The 15,614-nt window shown below is 41.7% G+C and overlaps 1 protein-coding gene across 2 annotated transcripts in view; it reads right to left on the bottom strand.

Moving 5' to 3' along the window:
- Chmp3 (charged multivesicular body protein 3) overlaps window positions 1–4,301 on the bottom strand; it is a 48,459-nt gene extending 44,158 nt beyond the window's left edge. Inside the window, exon 1 of one of the 2 annotated variants that reach the window (XM_032906350.1) lies at window positions 4,145–4,301. In XM_032906350.1, coding sequence (XP_032762241.1) covers window positions 4,145–4,189 — 45 coding nt within the window. In that variant the 5' untranslated portion in view covers window positions 4,190–4,301. Of the gene's footprint in view, window positions 1–3,725; window positions 3,748–4,144 lie in introns of those variants that run through there. The other variant, XM_032906351.1, reaches the window with a different exon arrangement.
- Between the last annotated feature and the right edge of the window lie 11,313 nt (window positions 4,302–15,614).

Here is a 15,614-nt window from a genome sequence, read left to right as displayed (position 1 = left end):
TATATTTCTTCTACCAAACATCTAACGTGAGTGGGCTGGCAATTGGTTATTTGCTGAGAATTGACTACAATCGGCTCCAGTATTTATGAATGCCAGTCTGTTTCCAGTCACTTCTGAGGTCTTTTTTTCAGAGTTATGTGCCAGAATCCTTAGTCCTTGATTCATCACAAAATTCAATCTGTTAGCCGCAAAGTCTGTCAACAGGTCTCCTCAGAGTCTCCGTTTCTTGGTCAATGCACTAAGCATGAGAGAGCACCTGTCACTGAGCATCCCAGTCTTTTATGACCCTGACTATAATGCTATCCCACTGCTTTAAATGCTTTCAACTAGTTGTACTTTTTGTTGACTTCTGCTGTTTTTGGCAAAGGGTTAGTTTAATATAATTCATAATTGCCATCACAGTTTTTTAATTTAATACATCCAACCCATGTTTCATAAAAAGACCTGGAATTGAACACATTCCAGTAGCAAGAAACATATATGCACCCAAACTCTGGGGTCTAAACAGCACTGCCATTATAAGTGCCATTATAAGAAATAGTGGATTTTGGGTTCCAAGATGGGAACATACAAATCACACCAAGATATATATTGCACTAGGAAGCAAGGAAACACTCAGAGATCATTAAGATTATGTTTAAAAATGACAGAAACTCTTTAGCACCACTGACCAAACTTGTATTTCACAAAATAATAGTGAAAAGTGACTATGACATATACACATAGTAAAATCTACTACACTAAAATGGCACTGGAGAGAAAAAGCATGTCACATCTCTGGAAAGCATTATGCCAGTCCCTTATTCTAAACATTAGTGATTAAAGAAAGAGCAATTGGGCACTCACTTCTCTTGCCTTTTCAGCACAAAGTAGGCATGTCCAGGTAACCAAGCATGCCTAACAATATTATTGAAGACTTTCAGCTAACAACTAAAACAGGAATGATGAAATTAGAAAAGAAATTACCAATTAGAAACCATTAAATGACAGTTCAATTCAGAAAAGAGGTACTGATAGATGCTAAGGAATTTCAAGAAAGTGTTAATGAGAAACTACAAAGCCAATCCATGTGCACCAAAATAGCACCCCTTAGTTGCTCTCTAATGCTAGAGAAAAACTCCTTAGACCAATCAAATTCAGTTTATTAAAGTAAAGCAAAACAAAACCCAATCACAAATCAGGCAACTCCAAGAAGAGCAAGTTCTGAGAAATCTAACCAATATGATCAGATGACATTTACAGAAAATGGAGGAGAGCCAGAAAACTATGCAGGTACTACAGCTTCTTAACAAGTCAACTGGTTACCATTTTGCTAGTTAATTGGCTATAGTATCTCTTACAATTAATCAAACTGTGATTAAATTATATTGATTTGGTAGACACTAATCTAATGGATCCAATTTAGATGTTCAATGCAAGTCCATGTCCCACTGTGCTATTTAATTGAATAGCAGCAAAAGAAAAACCATGCCTTATATACCTGGTTTACATGACCTGAAAGCAGGTGACCAAAGTTACTCGCAATATTTTTAATGAGACAAGCAGCCAAATACAGTGGTACACACTGGTAATATCAGCTCTTAGAAGGATCAATAATTCCAAGCTAGCCCGGAATCCATGATGTCTTAGTTTGGTTTCTATTTTTGTGATAAACATCATGACCAAAAGCAACTTAGGGAGGAAAAGGGTACACTTTTCAGCTTACAGTTGTAATGCGTCAGGAGAAGGAATCTGGAGGCAGGTACTGCAACAGAGACCATGGAGGACCACCCAGGACCACCTGTCTAGGGAGGGCATAGCTCAGAGAGCTAGGCCTCCCACACCCATCATTACAATACCCCACAGACTTGCAAGAACCTGTTTACAAACAAACAAAATGAAACTACTTATCATATGCCTTTTAATGGAATATGCTAGAAATATTAAATAAGTCTTAATCAGTTATAATTTATTATAATTAGTTATATTAGTAATAAAATTATTAAAGAAATATTAAACTTGTGTTTCGAAGGAATTCAAATCTTTTAGTCTTCCCCACCTTGTAAGACTTTTATACAAATGTTTCAAACTCCCATCTCCACACCTTTGTTTACACAAAGGCCTTCTACTGCACTCCAGGAAATAGACAAAGCAGTGATCCCTTTCTTCCTTCATTTCTGATGTGACAATTCTTTTTCAGACAAGCTGAGTGAATCAGACTATGAAGTCAGACCCCAGCCAATGTGGAAAAGACACAGTCACCACCTGAGTTAGAATAAGAACCAGCTGCACTTGCTGTCTCTGTGGGTTGACTCTTCTGAGCATACCTTCCTGGTCATAATAGAAGTTTGCCTTGCCCAGACATGACAAGCTTCAGGAGTGGTGGTGATCTCTTTCATTTCTACCCAGAACTAATTCTTAACATGTATATAGTATGAAGTTCACAGCCTCCTTGTGAGAAATTCTTGATTAATTTGTTTAATTTAGATCTCATCAAGTTTACAGCCAACTTCCATTTCACATAAAATGACACAGGAAAAAGCTAAAAGCAAGGCACAGACCTTGCAGGATGATAAATGGCCAACTTTAAAGTCTTTACTTTCTCAATGTTACTTTTTTTTTTAAATGTGGGGATTATATTTTTAAAATGAATGCATGGTAATGTCTCAAAAATTCTACAACACCCAGACTTTTCCCTACAATCTTTGCGTTCTGAGCCACTGTCCAGTCTGGTCTTGAACTCTTGCATTCAGGAAGACTCCTTCCCAGACGACCCAAGTAGCTGAACTGCAGGCCACACTGCATCTCTTAAAACCTTTTCTTATTAAGAATATGCATTCCCTGTTACATTTTGCTCTCTAGTATAAAACTGAGCTTGTGGAACTTAAATGAGACAAGCACACAATTTCACGTTAGAACATTATGTAGACCATTTTGTGGTATATGTATACTCTTCTTGAAGATATGGATTTAGCTTTGTCATCCGTAAGTTGAGATAGAGTCTAAAGAAAACAATCTCATGACTATTTAAATTTATGCCTGGTATGTACATTACTTGTTTAACATTTCCATTATTTTAAATAATAATAAATGTGAATGCTAAGGAGGTGATGTCAATTTCTCCTCTGGTAGAGTACCCACCTAAAAAAATAAAACATGCACTAGAAAATGGCAGAGTTAATGAGGCTGGCTTGACAGCTACACTTCCGTAATCAAACTAAAGTACTTGAAGGACAAGTTTGACTTCTGCACAAACAATGCTTCTCAAACATCAGGGCACATACTAAGCACTGGGGATAGTCCTAATTTAAAATCTGATTCAATGGGTCTGGAATGGGACCCCACACGTTCAATATGCTGGGTGCTGGTAGGTACTGTTGGAGCAACTCAGTAATTAGGCTGAGTGTAAAGAACGCACCTTCACTACCCCTACCACAGCTCAAGCTGCATGGCTTTTAAAGGCCAATTACTGCAGTAGCACTCTTCTTACATGACATGCGAGAAGAAGTCTCGGACAAGTTTCTCGAGATCAGAGAGCCGAGACCTCTGAAAGTAGGACTCAAACTTAGGCGGCTGATTATTGGTTCCTAAAATAACTCAATTTACAAGCAGATCTAAGAATTCAGAGTAGGGGCAGAACTATTTTCGGTAGCATTCTTATGGGTAGGATCCTGACAGAACTACTGAGCTTTTGAGTAAACAGAAAGTCGGGCTTCCCTGCACTAAGAGGTGAATGCGAAACGGACCTGCCCAGCAAATGCCTGGACCTTTTGGGGATCCGACCCGGTTCAACGCACACAACCTTCCGGTCGGGGCAGGTCCTCCGGGTGGTCTGCAGACCGGCGTGGGGGCGGGGCCTGCGCTTGAGAAAGGTTCCGGGCGGCCCGTACCACCGCACGCAGGGGAGAGTGCTGCCTCAGGGCCGGGCTGTGTGGCGCCTCGAGCGCCTGGGGGCGAGGCCGGGGTGCTCCTAACTCCGCCCTACGCACCCGGGTTGAACGCGAAGCAGCAAATGCGCACTCTTCCTCACAGCCCAATCCTAAACTCTTCCCTCGGCCCCTCGGCCAAGTGGAAGGCCCCGGAAATGGGGGCCAGCCCGAGAGCGCAGCTAGCTGTTCCCACCTCCGCTGCCCAGCGCGTAGCTTCCCCGGTCGCTGGCCCTTACCAGCTCTTTGGGAGGCTTCTCTTGGGTTTTTCCAAACAGCCCCATGATGAACTGAACTCCTCTTACCCCTTCCGACTTTCCGTTCCCTGCGCCCAGGCAGGTCACGGGCAGCCGCCTGGGCGGGGCTGCGAGGAAGGGAATCAGACGCCCAGAGAAGGGCGCGGCGGCAGCAAGGGTAGTACGCACGCGCGCAGCGCAGGCGCAGAGTTAAGTTGGGTGGGGTTCTACAGGACAGGGTTACGGTTGCGCTTGATAAGGGCGGCTTAGTATAAGATGTGTATTGCCTACACCTAAAACCTGTCACCTAATCCAGAAGTATGTATCTCAACGCTGTCACGCATATTTACAGCCACTTCCCAGATATTTGTGGTTGGGTTTCTCTTTATGGCCAGGAATCACCTCACAGACTGCAAATCTGTACTCCTCTTAGCACCTACTCGAAAACTTGGCCATCATCTTCTTTCCCCTCTTTAGGAAGTCTCAAAAGTTCTAGCAGTGATCTTATGCTAAAGCCATAAAAGAAAATATTGATTCAACAGATTGTAACATCTGTTACACTTGTGAGATTAAGGTTAAACAGACCTGCACAAGTCCAGCTGAAACTAACTTTTAAAGAAGATATTACAAGGGAATAACACTCGAAATGTATATAAGAAATACTCAAGTTAATAAAAAAAAAAAAAAGAAGATATTACAAAAGACTTCCATTCTGCACCTATCGAAGAAATGGATTCATTGACAAGGAACTGTGCAAGGGAACTTGGAAGAAGAGGAAGCTACTTCTACTGCCTCTCATTAAAAAAAACACATCATGGCCAAGAAGCAAGTTGGGAAGAAAGGGTTTATTTAGCTTACGAATACACATTACTGTTCATCACCAAAGGAAGTCAGGACTGGAAAACACAGGAAAAGAAGCAGGAGCTGATGCAGAGGCCATGGAGAGATGTCACGGGCTTGCTTCTCCTGGCTTGATCAGTTTTCTTTCTTATAGAATCCAAGATTACCAGCCCAGGGATGGTACCGCCACAAGGGGCCCTACCCACTTGATCACTAATTGAGAAAATGTCTAACAACTGGATCTCATGGAAGCATTTCCATAACGGAGGCTCCTTTTTTTGAGATAACTCCAACTTCTGTCAAGTTGACACATAAAACTAGCAAGTACAATGGAGAAAACCTTAAAAACCCCATTTTCTTCACCGAAACCTTAATGATAAATAAAAATAAATAAATACTCTCTAACAGAACAGAGGCAACCTGGGGCCATTGTCATATTTCCTCTGGAAAGGAACAAGTTAGTGTATCTTACAGTTAAGTCTGCATATGTTCTGGCTTTTGTATCGTAGCTTTCTATAAATTCTAACATGGCCACTGTCTGGGTGGAGAGGAAATCCTCCCATCTTTCTTTATCATGTTTTAAAATGTATTGTTATGAAGATTTCATACATGAATGTAATGTGTTGTCCACATCCATTCCTCTTACTCCTTCCTTGGCCTTTACTGATTTTTGTGTCCTAATTTCTTTTAAAATACAAAGGAACTAAACCGGCATGTTTATGGTTCACCCGGATGGGCACCAGGTAGCAACACGAAGCTTTCCTCTGTGCCTAGCTACCCTACCTCTTCAGGTGGGTGTTGAATTCTTCCTAAGTCTGGGCCATCCTTGTGTTTTGTCCATGAGCCATTGGTTCATTCTGAACTGGTTGGATGCCCTGTTATTTTGGTCTCAGTGCATGCAGGTGGAGGATTTGTCTACTTTTGCTTGCTTTTAGAGCATTTGTTTATTTGTTGCCAATTCAACCGTCTCCTCCTACTCCAACAACTAATTCTACTTATAGCAAACTTGCCTCTTTTAATTTGGAAAATCTATCCGTGCCTAATCTTAAAGACACTGCAGGTATGAGGCATTCGTCTTACTCTATCGCAACAAAGTGAGAGTCAGAAGAGTCTCCCCAGCACAAGTACCATCCTCAAAGAGAAGCCCAAGACAATGAGTCCCAGCTCTGGTTCAAAGGAACCACCATATTGGTTCAGCTGGGAAGACACATATAGGGGATGACCACATTGTCTTCAGCCCCTCTATGTACCATGAAATTTACAGGATAAATCTGAGATGCTGTTTTATGTGTCGTATGGGTGCACCACCTGTCAGTTAAAAAAAATCTGTGACCCAGGGTAGGGTAGAACATGGGACATCCTGGAGGCAGAAAGAATTCTGGGATAGAGCCAGGCAAGGGAGATTGACCCGGGAAGATGTGACCACACTGACTCATGGTACCTGAGTATAGGTAACCAGCTACATGGCAGAATATAGGTTAAAATAATTGTTATTTTAAGTTATGATCTAGTCAGATAAGAGTCTAGCTATATGGCCAAGGTATGTGTGAATATATTTTGAGTCTGAGTCATATTACTGGGCATTTGGGTCTGGGGGGAAGAACCAGATCTAACTTCTACACACTGCTGAAAGAACTGACCTGAGGCTGAGACCTACCTCAGCTATGATTATAATTGATGTAGAAATCTGACCCAAAATACAGGGCCGTCCAACTAACATAAGAATTATAATTTTCAGGGAGGAAAAAATACACTAAAATGAGAAACAGAAAATCAAAGAAAGAGAAAGTAGTTGGTTAAAAGCTGCCATTTGACACTGTAGGGTGTTTGTGTTTGAGTGTTACATCAATTTAAATCAATTAAAAACAGGGACGGGAGAACATGTGATAGTCGCTCCTGACTTCGCCCTCAGCTAGGAGCCTAAGCAGTAGTACTAGACACAGACAGACTATGCTACTTTCAGTTTAGAAGCATCTGAGAAAGGAAAAGACGGGATTCTAGATAAAAGAGATCATAGCAGAGCTTTGGGAAGCTGTCAAAATTGTAGAGCCAGTAAAGGACAGGAAGTTAATGAGGAAAATGTATACACTGCGTCAAACCTTCTTAGCCTTTGACTACTTCACAATTTTCTCATTATTTGGTATAATGGAAATGTTTAAGTCTAGTTTCGAAACTGGAAAAAATCTATATTAAACCTTACCTACCCCCAAAATTGTCATTTTTAGCCCATTAAATATTTTATGTTTATTTAGGAGGGTGGTTTTCGTGTGTGCATGTGCGTATGCATGTGCATGTGTGTGTTCTGTGTCTCTTTCAGTTGCTTACATAAGTTTTCATCAATGTCAATATTTATAGCTATATGACTCTATAAGAAAATGTATGGGGTTGGGATTTAGCTCAGTGGTAGAGCGCTTGCCTAGGGAAGCCCCCTGATTCGGTCCCCAGTCTCAAAAAAAAAAAAAAAAAAAAAAAAAAAAAAAAAAAGAAAATGTATGATTTAATTATTTCCCTGATGACCTTATTTCCATTTTTACCTGACTAAATACTGTTCAAAGTGTAGACACTGCTGAAATTTTAAGATACACTATCTTTTCTTCGAGGGTTTTGATATAGTGACACCATCACAGATTTATTTGGAATAGAGGTAACCTGAACATATGCATTATAATATTATGAACTTCTAAACTAGGACTTGGAATACCTTCTCCCCCCTATCTTCCCAGTCCTTGCTAACAATGAATAGGACTATTAAAAACATTAACTTCATGAAGTTCTTAGGCAAATGGATGGAACTAGAAAATACCATCCTGATTGAGGTAACCCAGTCACAAAAGAACACACATGGTATGTTCTCACTGATAAATGAATATTAGTCCAAAAGCTCAGAATACCCAAGATACAATGCACAGACCACATGAAGCTCAAGAAGAAGGAAGACCAAGTGTAGGTGCTTCATTCCTTCTTAGAAGGAGGAACAAAAATACTCAAAGGAGGAAATATGGAGAAAAAGGGTGGGGCAGAGACTGAAGGAAAGGCCATCCAGAGACTGCCACACATGGGGATCTATCCACATGCAGTCACCAAATGCAGTTACTATTGGGGAATGCCAAGAAGTGCCTGCTGTCAGGAGCCTGATATAGCTGTCTCCTGAGAGTCTCTGCCAGAGCCTGACAAATACAGAGTTAGATGCTAGCAGCCAACAATTGAACTGAGAATGAGGTCCCCAGTGGAGGAGTTAGAGAAAAGACTGGAAGAGCTGAAGGGGTTTGCAACCCCATAGGAAGAACAACAATATCACCCAACCAGACAGCAAGAGCTCCCACGGACTAAACCACCAACCAAAGAGTACACATGGAGCCACCCATAGCTCCAGCCACTTATGTAGCAGAGGATAGCCTTGTCAGGCATCAATGGGAGGAGAGGCCCTTGGTCCTGGGAAGGCTCTATGCCCCAGTGTAGAAAAATGTCAGGGCAGGGAGGCAGAAATGAGTAGGGAGGTGGGGAGCACCTCATAGAAGTAGGGGAGGGGGGATGGGATAGTGGGTTTCCTGAGGGGAAACTGGAAAGGGGATAACATTTGAAATGTAAATAAGTAAAATATCCAATAGGAAAAAAAAAAAAGAAAGAAAGAAACTGTTCTGTGTTGGAGTCTGGAGAGATGACTCATCAGCTCAGGGCATTGGTTGCTCTTCCAGAGGACCCAGGTTCAATCCTCAGCTCCCACATGATGGTTCACAACCATCTGTCATTCTAGTCCCAGGGATTCAGATTCCTCTTCTGGATCCCAGAGTACCAAGCAGGCAGGTAGCACACAGACGTAAATACAAGCAAAATAACCTTCATGTAAAACACAAATGAATGAAACTTCAAAGAACATTTCAGTGTTGCTAATCTGTGAACATAAATACTATTTTGTGCTTCTTTACATGTTTAAATTAGTATATGTTCATTTTACAAACTGAGGGGCTTCACTATTATGTTTTCAGGTGAATGAATCATAAGAATTGTTTATATTCATCCCATTGGCTTTTCTTGTCTTCCCTTTCTCAATCTCTCTGTCTCTGTCTCTGTCTCTCTCTGTCTCTGTCTCTCTCTGTCTCTCTCTGTCTGTCTCTCTGTCTCTGTCTCTCTCTCTCTCTCTCTCTCTCTTTCTCTCTCTCTCTCTCTCTCTCTCTCTCTCTCATGGTTTCCTTCCTACTGAAAGGACTCTGGCCAGCTTGAGGGTGATGAACGTGGCTCTGTCAGGTCTTGCCCTTCCCCGCCTTCCCTCTGCATAAAAACCATTAGACTACATTCCTAAAGCTAGCCACTGAGGTCTATTCCCTTAATTGGCCACTCCCTCCTCCTGAAACTGGCTACTAAGGTCTAGATATCAAAGTATTGAAGTCCAGCAATCAAAAGGCCCAATTAAAATTAAACACCTCATCTAACACAGGGCTTCCCCTTGTACCTTTATAAGTTGTCATTTTCCTATGAGCCGTGCCTGTCTGCCTGTCTGTGTGTCTGTGTGTCTGTCACTCTTCTCTCTCTCTCTCTCTCTCTCTCTCTCTCTCTCTCTCTCTCTCTCTGTGTGTGTGTGTGTGTGTGTGTGTGTGTGAGAGAGAGAGAGAGAGAGAGAGAGAGAGAGAGAGAGAGAGAGACTTGTGTTTGTGTTTCAGAGTCAGGGTTTTTTTGTGTCGTTTTTTAGGGGGGATTGTGCTGTTTGGATTGGTTAGTTATGTTTGTTTAGGGTGAGATTACTCCAGTTCTATACATTTTCCCTGCGGATGATTTAATTCTGCTTTTCTTGATGGCTGGTAACACTATATTGAGCATCTGTGCCACATTTTCTTTGTCCACTGGTCCATTGGTGGTCATCTACTGACTGTGTGAACTATCTGTTTCAATATTGTTGTAATAAATACAGACATACAAGCATCTCTATGGTCGGCTAAGATTGCTCTGCATATATCTAACAGTAGTGTCATGGTGGTATTTCTGTGTTTTCTGAGAGAAGGTTGTCCCAGTTGCTGTGAGAGGAAATAAATCTCTATGTAGTTCTAATTCACAGTTCATTAATGTCCAAGGATGTTGACATTTTTCTCCTATGTTAGAATACTGCGTTCAGTTCATTTGCCCATTTGTTCATTGGGCGTGGTTTGTTTTTCCTTGGTTTGGTGTGTGTGGTTACGTTTTTTGAATTCCTGTTTTTGTTTGTTGAGTTAAAGTCTCACTATATAGCCCTGGCTTGCCTGGAACTCATAGATGTCCTGCCTCTGCCTTCCCATCCTTAGATTAAACACTGCCTGAACTAATTTTTTGAGTTCTTTGATATACTCTTGTGTAAAAATGTTAAAGATTTCCTCCCATTGTGTGGACCATGTCTTCAGTCTGTATTTCCTATGATATACGAGACCTTTTTCAGTTCATGCAATTTCATTTGTCAGATATCACAACTATTTCCTGGCTGGTTGGAGTCCTTTGCTGAAAGATTTTCTGGATGTTTTGAAGTGTTCTTTCTATATTTTCCTCTAAATGTTTCAAGTCTTCTAATAAGGTCCGTGATCCATTTTGAATTAAATTTTGTGCAAGGCAAGAGATAGGAATCTATTTTCATTCCTTGGCATGTGGCTCTCCATTTTCTTAGCACTATTGTTTGATAAGACATGGTTTTTTTTAACAAAGCATACTCTGGGCTCCAGATAACTGTACTCGTGTGTATGAGTGTCTTTCCGGGTCTTCTATTGAAGTCCATTGCTCTGTATGTCTGTTTTTGTCCCAGTGTGAGGCTGCTTACATTGCTATGCATCTATATTGTGATTTGAAATCCTGTAGGGGACATCTCTAGCTGAGCTATTTTTATTCAGAATAGCCTTAACTAATTCTATGTCCTTATGATGCTGTGTTACCGGGAAAGTAAACTCTGTAGTTTCAGGAGGTCCCTAAAACTGACCAGATTCACTAAACCACTCCTTACCAAAGAAAGCAGTAAAAGCAGCAAAGAAGACTTTCAGACAAACCAAGCTGTAAAGAAAATTCTCAGACCAGACTAGCTGCCTGGAAGAAGTAGAAACCATTTAAGGGACAAGAAGAGATTTAGACCAACTCAGGCGTCTGAAAAGAACACTGTCCAATCTGCAGTGTGTTCCAGCTTTGTGAGCTGTCACCAATGCTGGGATGGGTAATGCAGCTGTCTTTGAGTTATTTCTGCTCCTATAAGTAACCTCTCACCTACACTCTTATATGTAACTCCAATAAAACTCAGGTTCACCAAGATGGACTTTAGTGGTTGGCTTAGTTAGGGTTTTAGTGCTGTGAACAGACACATTGACCAAGGCAACTCTTGTAAGGACGACATTTAATTGGGGCTATATTACAGGTTCAGAGGTTATGGCAGTGTCTAGGCAGGCATGGTGCAGGAGGAGCTGACAGTTCTACATCTTCATCTGAAGGCTAATAGGAGAAGACTGGCCCCAATGTGGTTAGAAGGAAGGTCTCATTGCCCATCCCTACAGTGATACACTTCCTCCAACAAGGCCACACCTACTCCAACAAGGCCTAGACTCCTAATAGTGCCACTCACTGGGCCAAGCATATTCAAATCACCACAGTGGTATTTGTACTTTGGTCTGTTGTAGGCAGTCTGTCTGAGGTAAGTAGATGTTTGTGTTTTATCTCCCCAGGAAAAGTTTTGTCACATAACATGAAATTTAGGATTGTTTTTCCTAATTCTCTGCTCAATGTCATTGTAATTTTGATAGGAATTTGTGGAGAGCTTTTGGTTCCCTTCATAGAAATTTTGGCAAGTACCTGTCACTTGGGCTCAAGGAAGTAGGCTCAGATAAGAATATTCACATTTGGGCTAATGCAAAGATCAAGGTAAACACAGCCAAGGAATGTGTGACTTACCTTTTGTCTTGATAATCCTGTTAAGCCCTCAGACCCAGCGACTCTGGGGACCTGATTGCTTTGCTTGATTACTACCTGGTGTGATCTCTTTGTTCTTTGTCTTGCTTGCTCACTTTGTCTTTGATCTGAGAACTGACTGTATTCTTTGAATGTACCTAGATTGATATAAAAGCAGACTGGAAAAAAATAATAAAGCCTCTTCATCATCAGCATTGGCTGGAGTCATGTTATAATGTTACCTAATTGTCTTTTCCTTTTTAATCCTCATTCCCTCCCTTTGAGACCCTGTTGACTAACTGAACTGGCTTGGTCAGGAATTGAATTGATCATTTGAACTAACACAATAATACTTTTGTGGACTCATGAGCATGAAAGTCTTTCTATCTTTGATCTCTCTGAAAAGACCATAATAGCACAAGATATTCCAAGACCAAGTTCTCAGCACAAAGATTTATTTGCCTCAGAGGAACAAAGGTCAGTGAATAAGCAACAAAGACAGGAGATAGAAGACAAAGGAGAAAGGAAAAGGAACAAGGGAGAGGGGGCAGGGATATTTGTCTCAGAGGACAAAGGACTGCCTCTGGATAGAGAAGAGACATGCAGCACATAGGAAAATGGCAGTGTATAAAGGGAAAACTCTGTGTTAGGATGACTTGCCTTGTTTTGATTGGACATGTTACTTAGGTGAGCCAAAGGGAGCCTTTGATTGCTGGATTTCGATACTTTGATAGCTGGACCTTGGTATTTAGCCTCGAGGAGGATGTGGCCAAATTAGGGAATAGAACTTGGAGGCTAGCTTGAGGAATGTAATCTGATCATTTTCGGCAAGGAAGAGGAAATGGGGGAAGGGCCAGGTCTGCCAGAGCTGAGCTTGCAGTCAGGTCCACTAGAGCCCTTTCACTGACCTTTGTTTTCCCTTTTCAGGGTTCTAAATTTTTGTTGTCTTAGATAATGTCTTAGTTATTGTTCTGAAGAGTTAAATTTCAAAAAGTTAGTCACAAACAAAGTCCGAACATGCCTGAGAGAATTTGAGATAGGGCTCACTGGCTGGAGCCACCCCCTTCCCTTCCTTCACTCCCTGAGGATGGGTCATCACCCTGCTGAGTGAGATGAGTCACCTACCCACATTGCTGAGATACTAGGTTGCATGTATGCTTTGCTGATGTAACTCCACACCAAAAGTAACTGTGAACCATTTGAATCAGCCAATCATGTGTAACCGCGCGAAATCTCCTGGCTTTCCCTATATAAACCCCTGCCTTTAGAGGCTTGTGGTTGGCTCCTCTATCTCCTGCGTGAGATGCGTGTCGGCCCGAGACCTCGGTGTCGGCCCAAGATCTCGTTAATAAAGCTGCCTCTTGTTACATCAAGATCGGCTTCTCGAGTTTCCTGGGGCATGCCGCCATCCCGAGACTGGACCAAGAGTCTCCCCATTTTGGGGTTCTTCCAGTTCTATTACTGTAATAAGACATCATGACTAAGGCAACTTTTGGAAGAAAGCATTTAATTGGGGGCTTGCTTACAGTTTCAGGTTAGTCCATGTCCATCGTGGTAGGGAGCATGGCGGCACAGACAGGCATGGTGCTGGAGTGGTACCTGAGAGCTCACGTCTAATCTGCAAGCTGTAGGCAGAGAGCGAACTAGATTGGGCCTGCTGTGGACTTTTGAAACCTCAAAGTCTATCCCAATGACATACTTCCTTTAACAAGGCCACATCTTTTCTTTTTTATTTTTTTAAGATTTATTTTATTTATATGAGTGCACTGTCACTGTCTTCAGTCACACCAGAAGAGGGCATTGCATCCCATTACAGATGGTTGTGAGATGCCCTGTAGTTGCTAGGAATTGAACTCAGGACCTCTGGAAGAGCAGTCAGTGCTCTTAACCGCTGAGCCATCTCTCCACCCCTAAGGCCACACCTCCTAATTCTTCCTAAACAGTCCACTACCTAGGGACCAAGCATTCAAACATCTGAGCCTATGGGGATCATTCTCATTCAAACCAGCACAGTTAGGTTTATTTCTAGGTGTTTGTCTTTTATTTTTCTTAAGCTATTGTGAATGGAAACTTTCCCCGTAAGATATTTCTCAGCATGACTACTACCATTGTAGAGAAGAGCTACTGACTTCTGTGGATGTTAACTTTATATCTTTCTGCATTTCTAAAAATGTTAACCAGATATAAAGGTTTTCTGGTGGTCTTTAGAATTTTTAAGTATTAGATGCTATCATCGGCAAATACAGATAATTTGACTTTTTCTTACTTTTGGCTCACTTGTTTCTTTCTCTTGCTTATTGTTCTGCCTAAGTCTTCAAGCACCACAATGAATAAGAACACAGAAAATACTTTCCGTGCTGCTGGACTTAGTGTACTTTCTCTCACCCTTCTCCCATTTGTATAATACTGGCTACAGGTTTCTCATATTTAGCGTCCGTTATAGTCCTCACTTCCTCAGGACTTTTATTATGAAGAGACTAACCTTTGCCAAAGGCATTCTCATCAATTGAGATGGCCATGTGACCTCTAGCCCCAAGTCTATTTACGTGCTCTATTACACTGACTGATTGGCATAGGTTGAAATTTTCTTATATCCCTGAAATAAAACCAACCTGATCACAGCACATGAACTTTTTAATGTGCTGTTAAATATGTGGCCTGTATAAAAGACACAAGACATTGATATTTTAATTACAAGCTGTAAGCCTAGATTGGTCAGGTTACATGCTGTTCTCACCAAATCCATACCATATGCCCTTGTTACTTGTGGTTTGGGTCTCAGTGGGCCGCTTTTGCTTCAACAGTCTGTCCTCAGGATGCACTTCTCTTGGCCACATGCTGCCGGTCCATCAAGTCTAACGGAGACCGCCTCCTACTCTCTCCTCTTCTCTCTCCGTTGCTTCATGGCCTCTCTTGAGAGCCCTTACTTAACTCTCAGGTCTCGCCTCTCTCTCTATTGCCCAATCACAGGCTTTATTCCCTTATTAACCAATAGCTTTAAACTGGGAAGTAAAGTTACACAACAAAGGTGTAAGTGAGGATGCACTCATCTAGACGGCAACCAGATCTTGGGGTTCAGAATTCAGCATTTGTATACATGGCAGCAGACCAAACCCAGGCAGTTTGCAAGTATCTTCTGAGAAAATATTGCATTTGTATTCATCATAGAAGCTGGTCAGTAGTTTTCCTTTTTTGTTTCGTTCTTATCTGTGTTTGTTACCAGTGTAAAATGAATTTAGTGATAATCATTCTCTTTCTATTTATGAAGTAGGAAGGGGCATGACTGTTAATTCTTCTTTAAAGGCCAAGTAGTACAGCACTAAATCCATCTGGTCTTGGGCTTATCTTGGTTGAGGAATTCTTCTTTTTTTCAATAATTTATTCAGTTTACATCCTGAACAAAGCCCTTTTTTTCCTCTCCTTTCAGTCCCACCCTTACAAATAATTTTCCTCAGTAGCTCCTTCCTTTCTCAGATAAGGAGAAGCCCCTCTTGGGTACCACCCTCCCCTGGGATCTCTAGTTGCAGTAGGACTAAGCACATACTCTCGCACTGAGACCAGTTTGTTTAGGGGAAGGGGGATCTAATGGCAGGCAACAGAGTTAGAGACAGCCCCTTCTCTAATTGTCAGGGAACTCATATGAAGACGCACATCTGCCACAAAAACATGCAGGGGACCTAGGTCCAGCCTGTGTGTACCTTCCGGTTGGTGACCCCAGTCTCTGCAGTACCTTCTGTGGTGTCCTTTG

Source organism: Rattus rattus, chromosome 6 (genome assembly GCF_011064425.1).
Source record: "Rattus rattus isolate New Zealand chromosome 6, Rrattus_CSIRO_v1, whole genome shotgun sequence".
In the NCBI taxonomy this organism is placed as follows: domain Eukaryota; kingdom Metazoa; phylum Chordata; class Mammalia; order Rodentia; family Muridae; genus Rattus; species Rattus rattus.
This window is presented reverse-complemented; position numbering and strand designations above follow the sequence as displayed.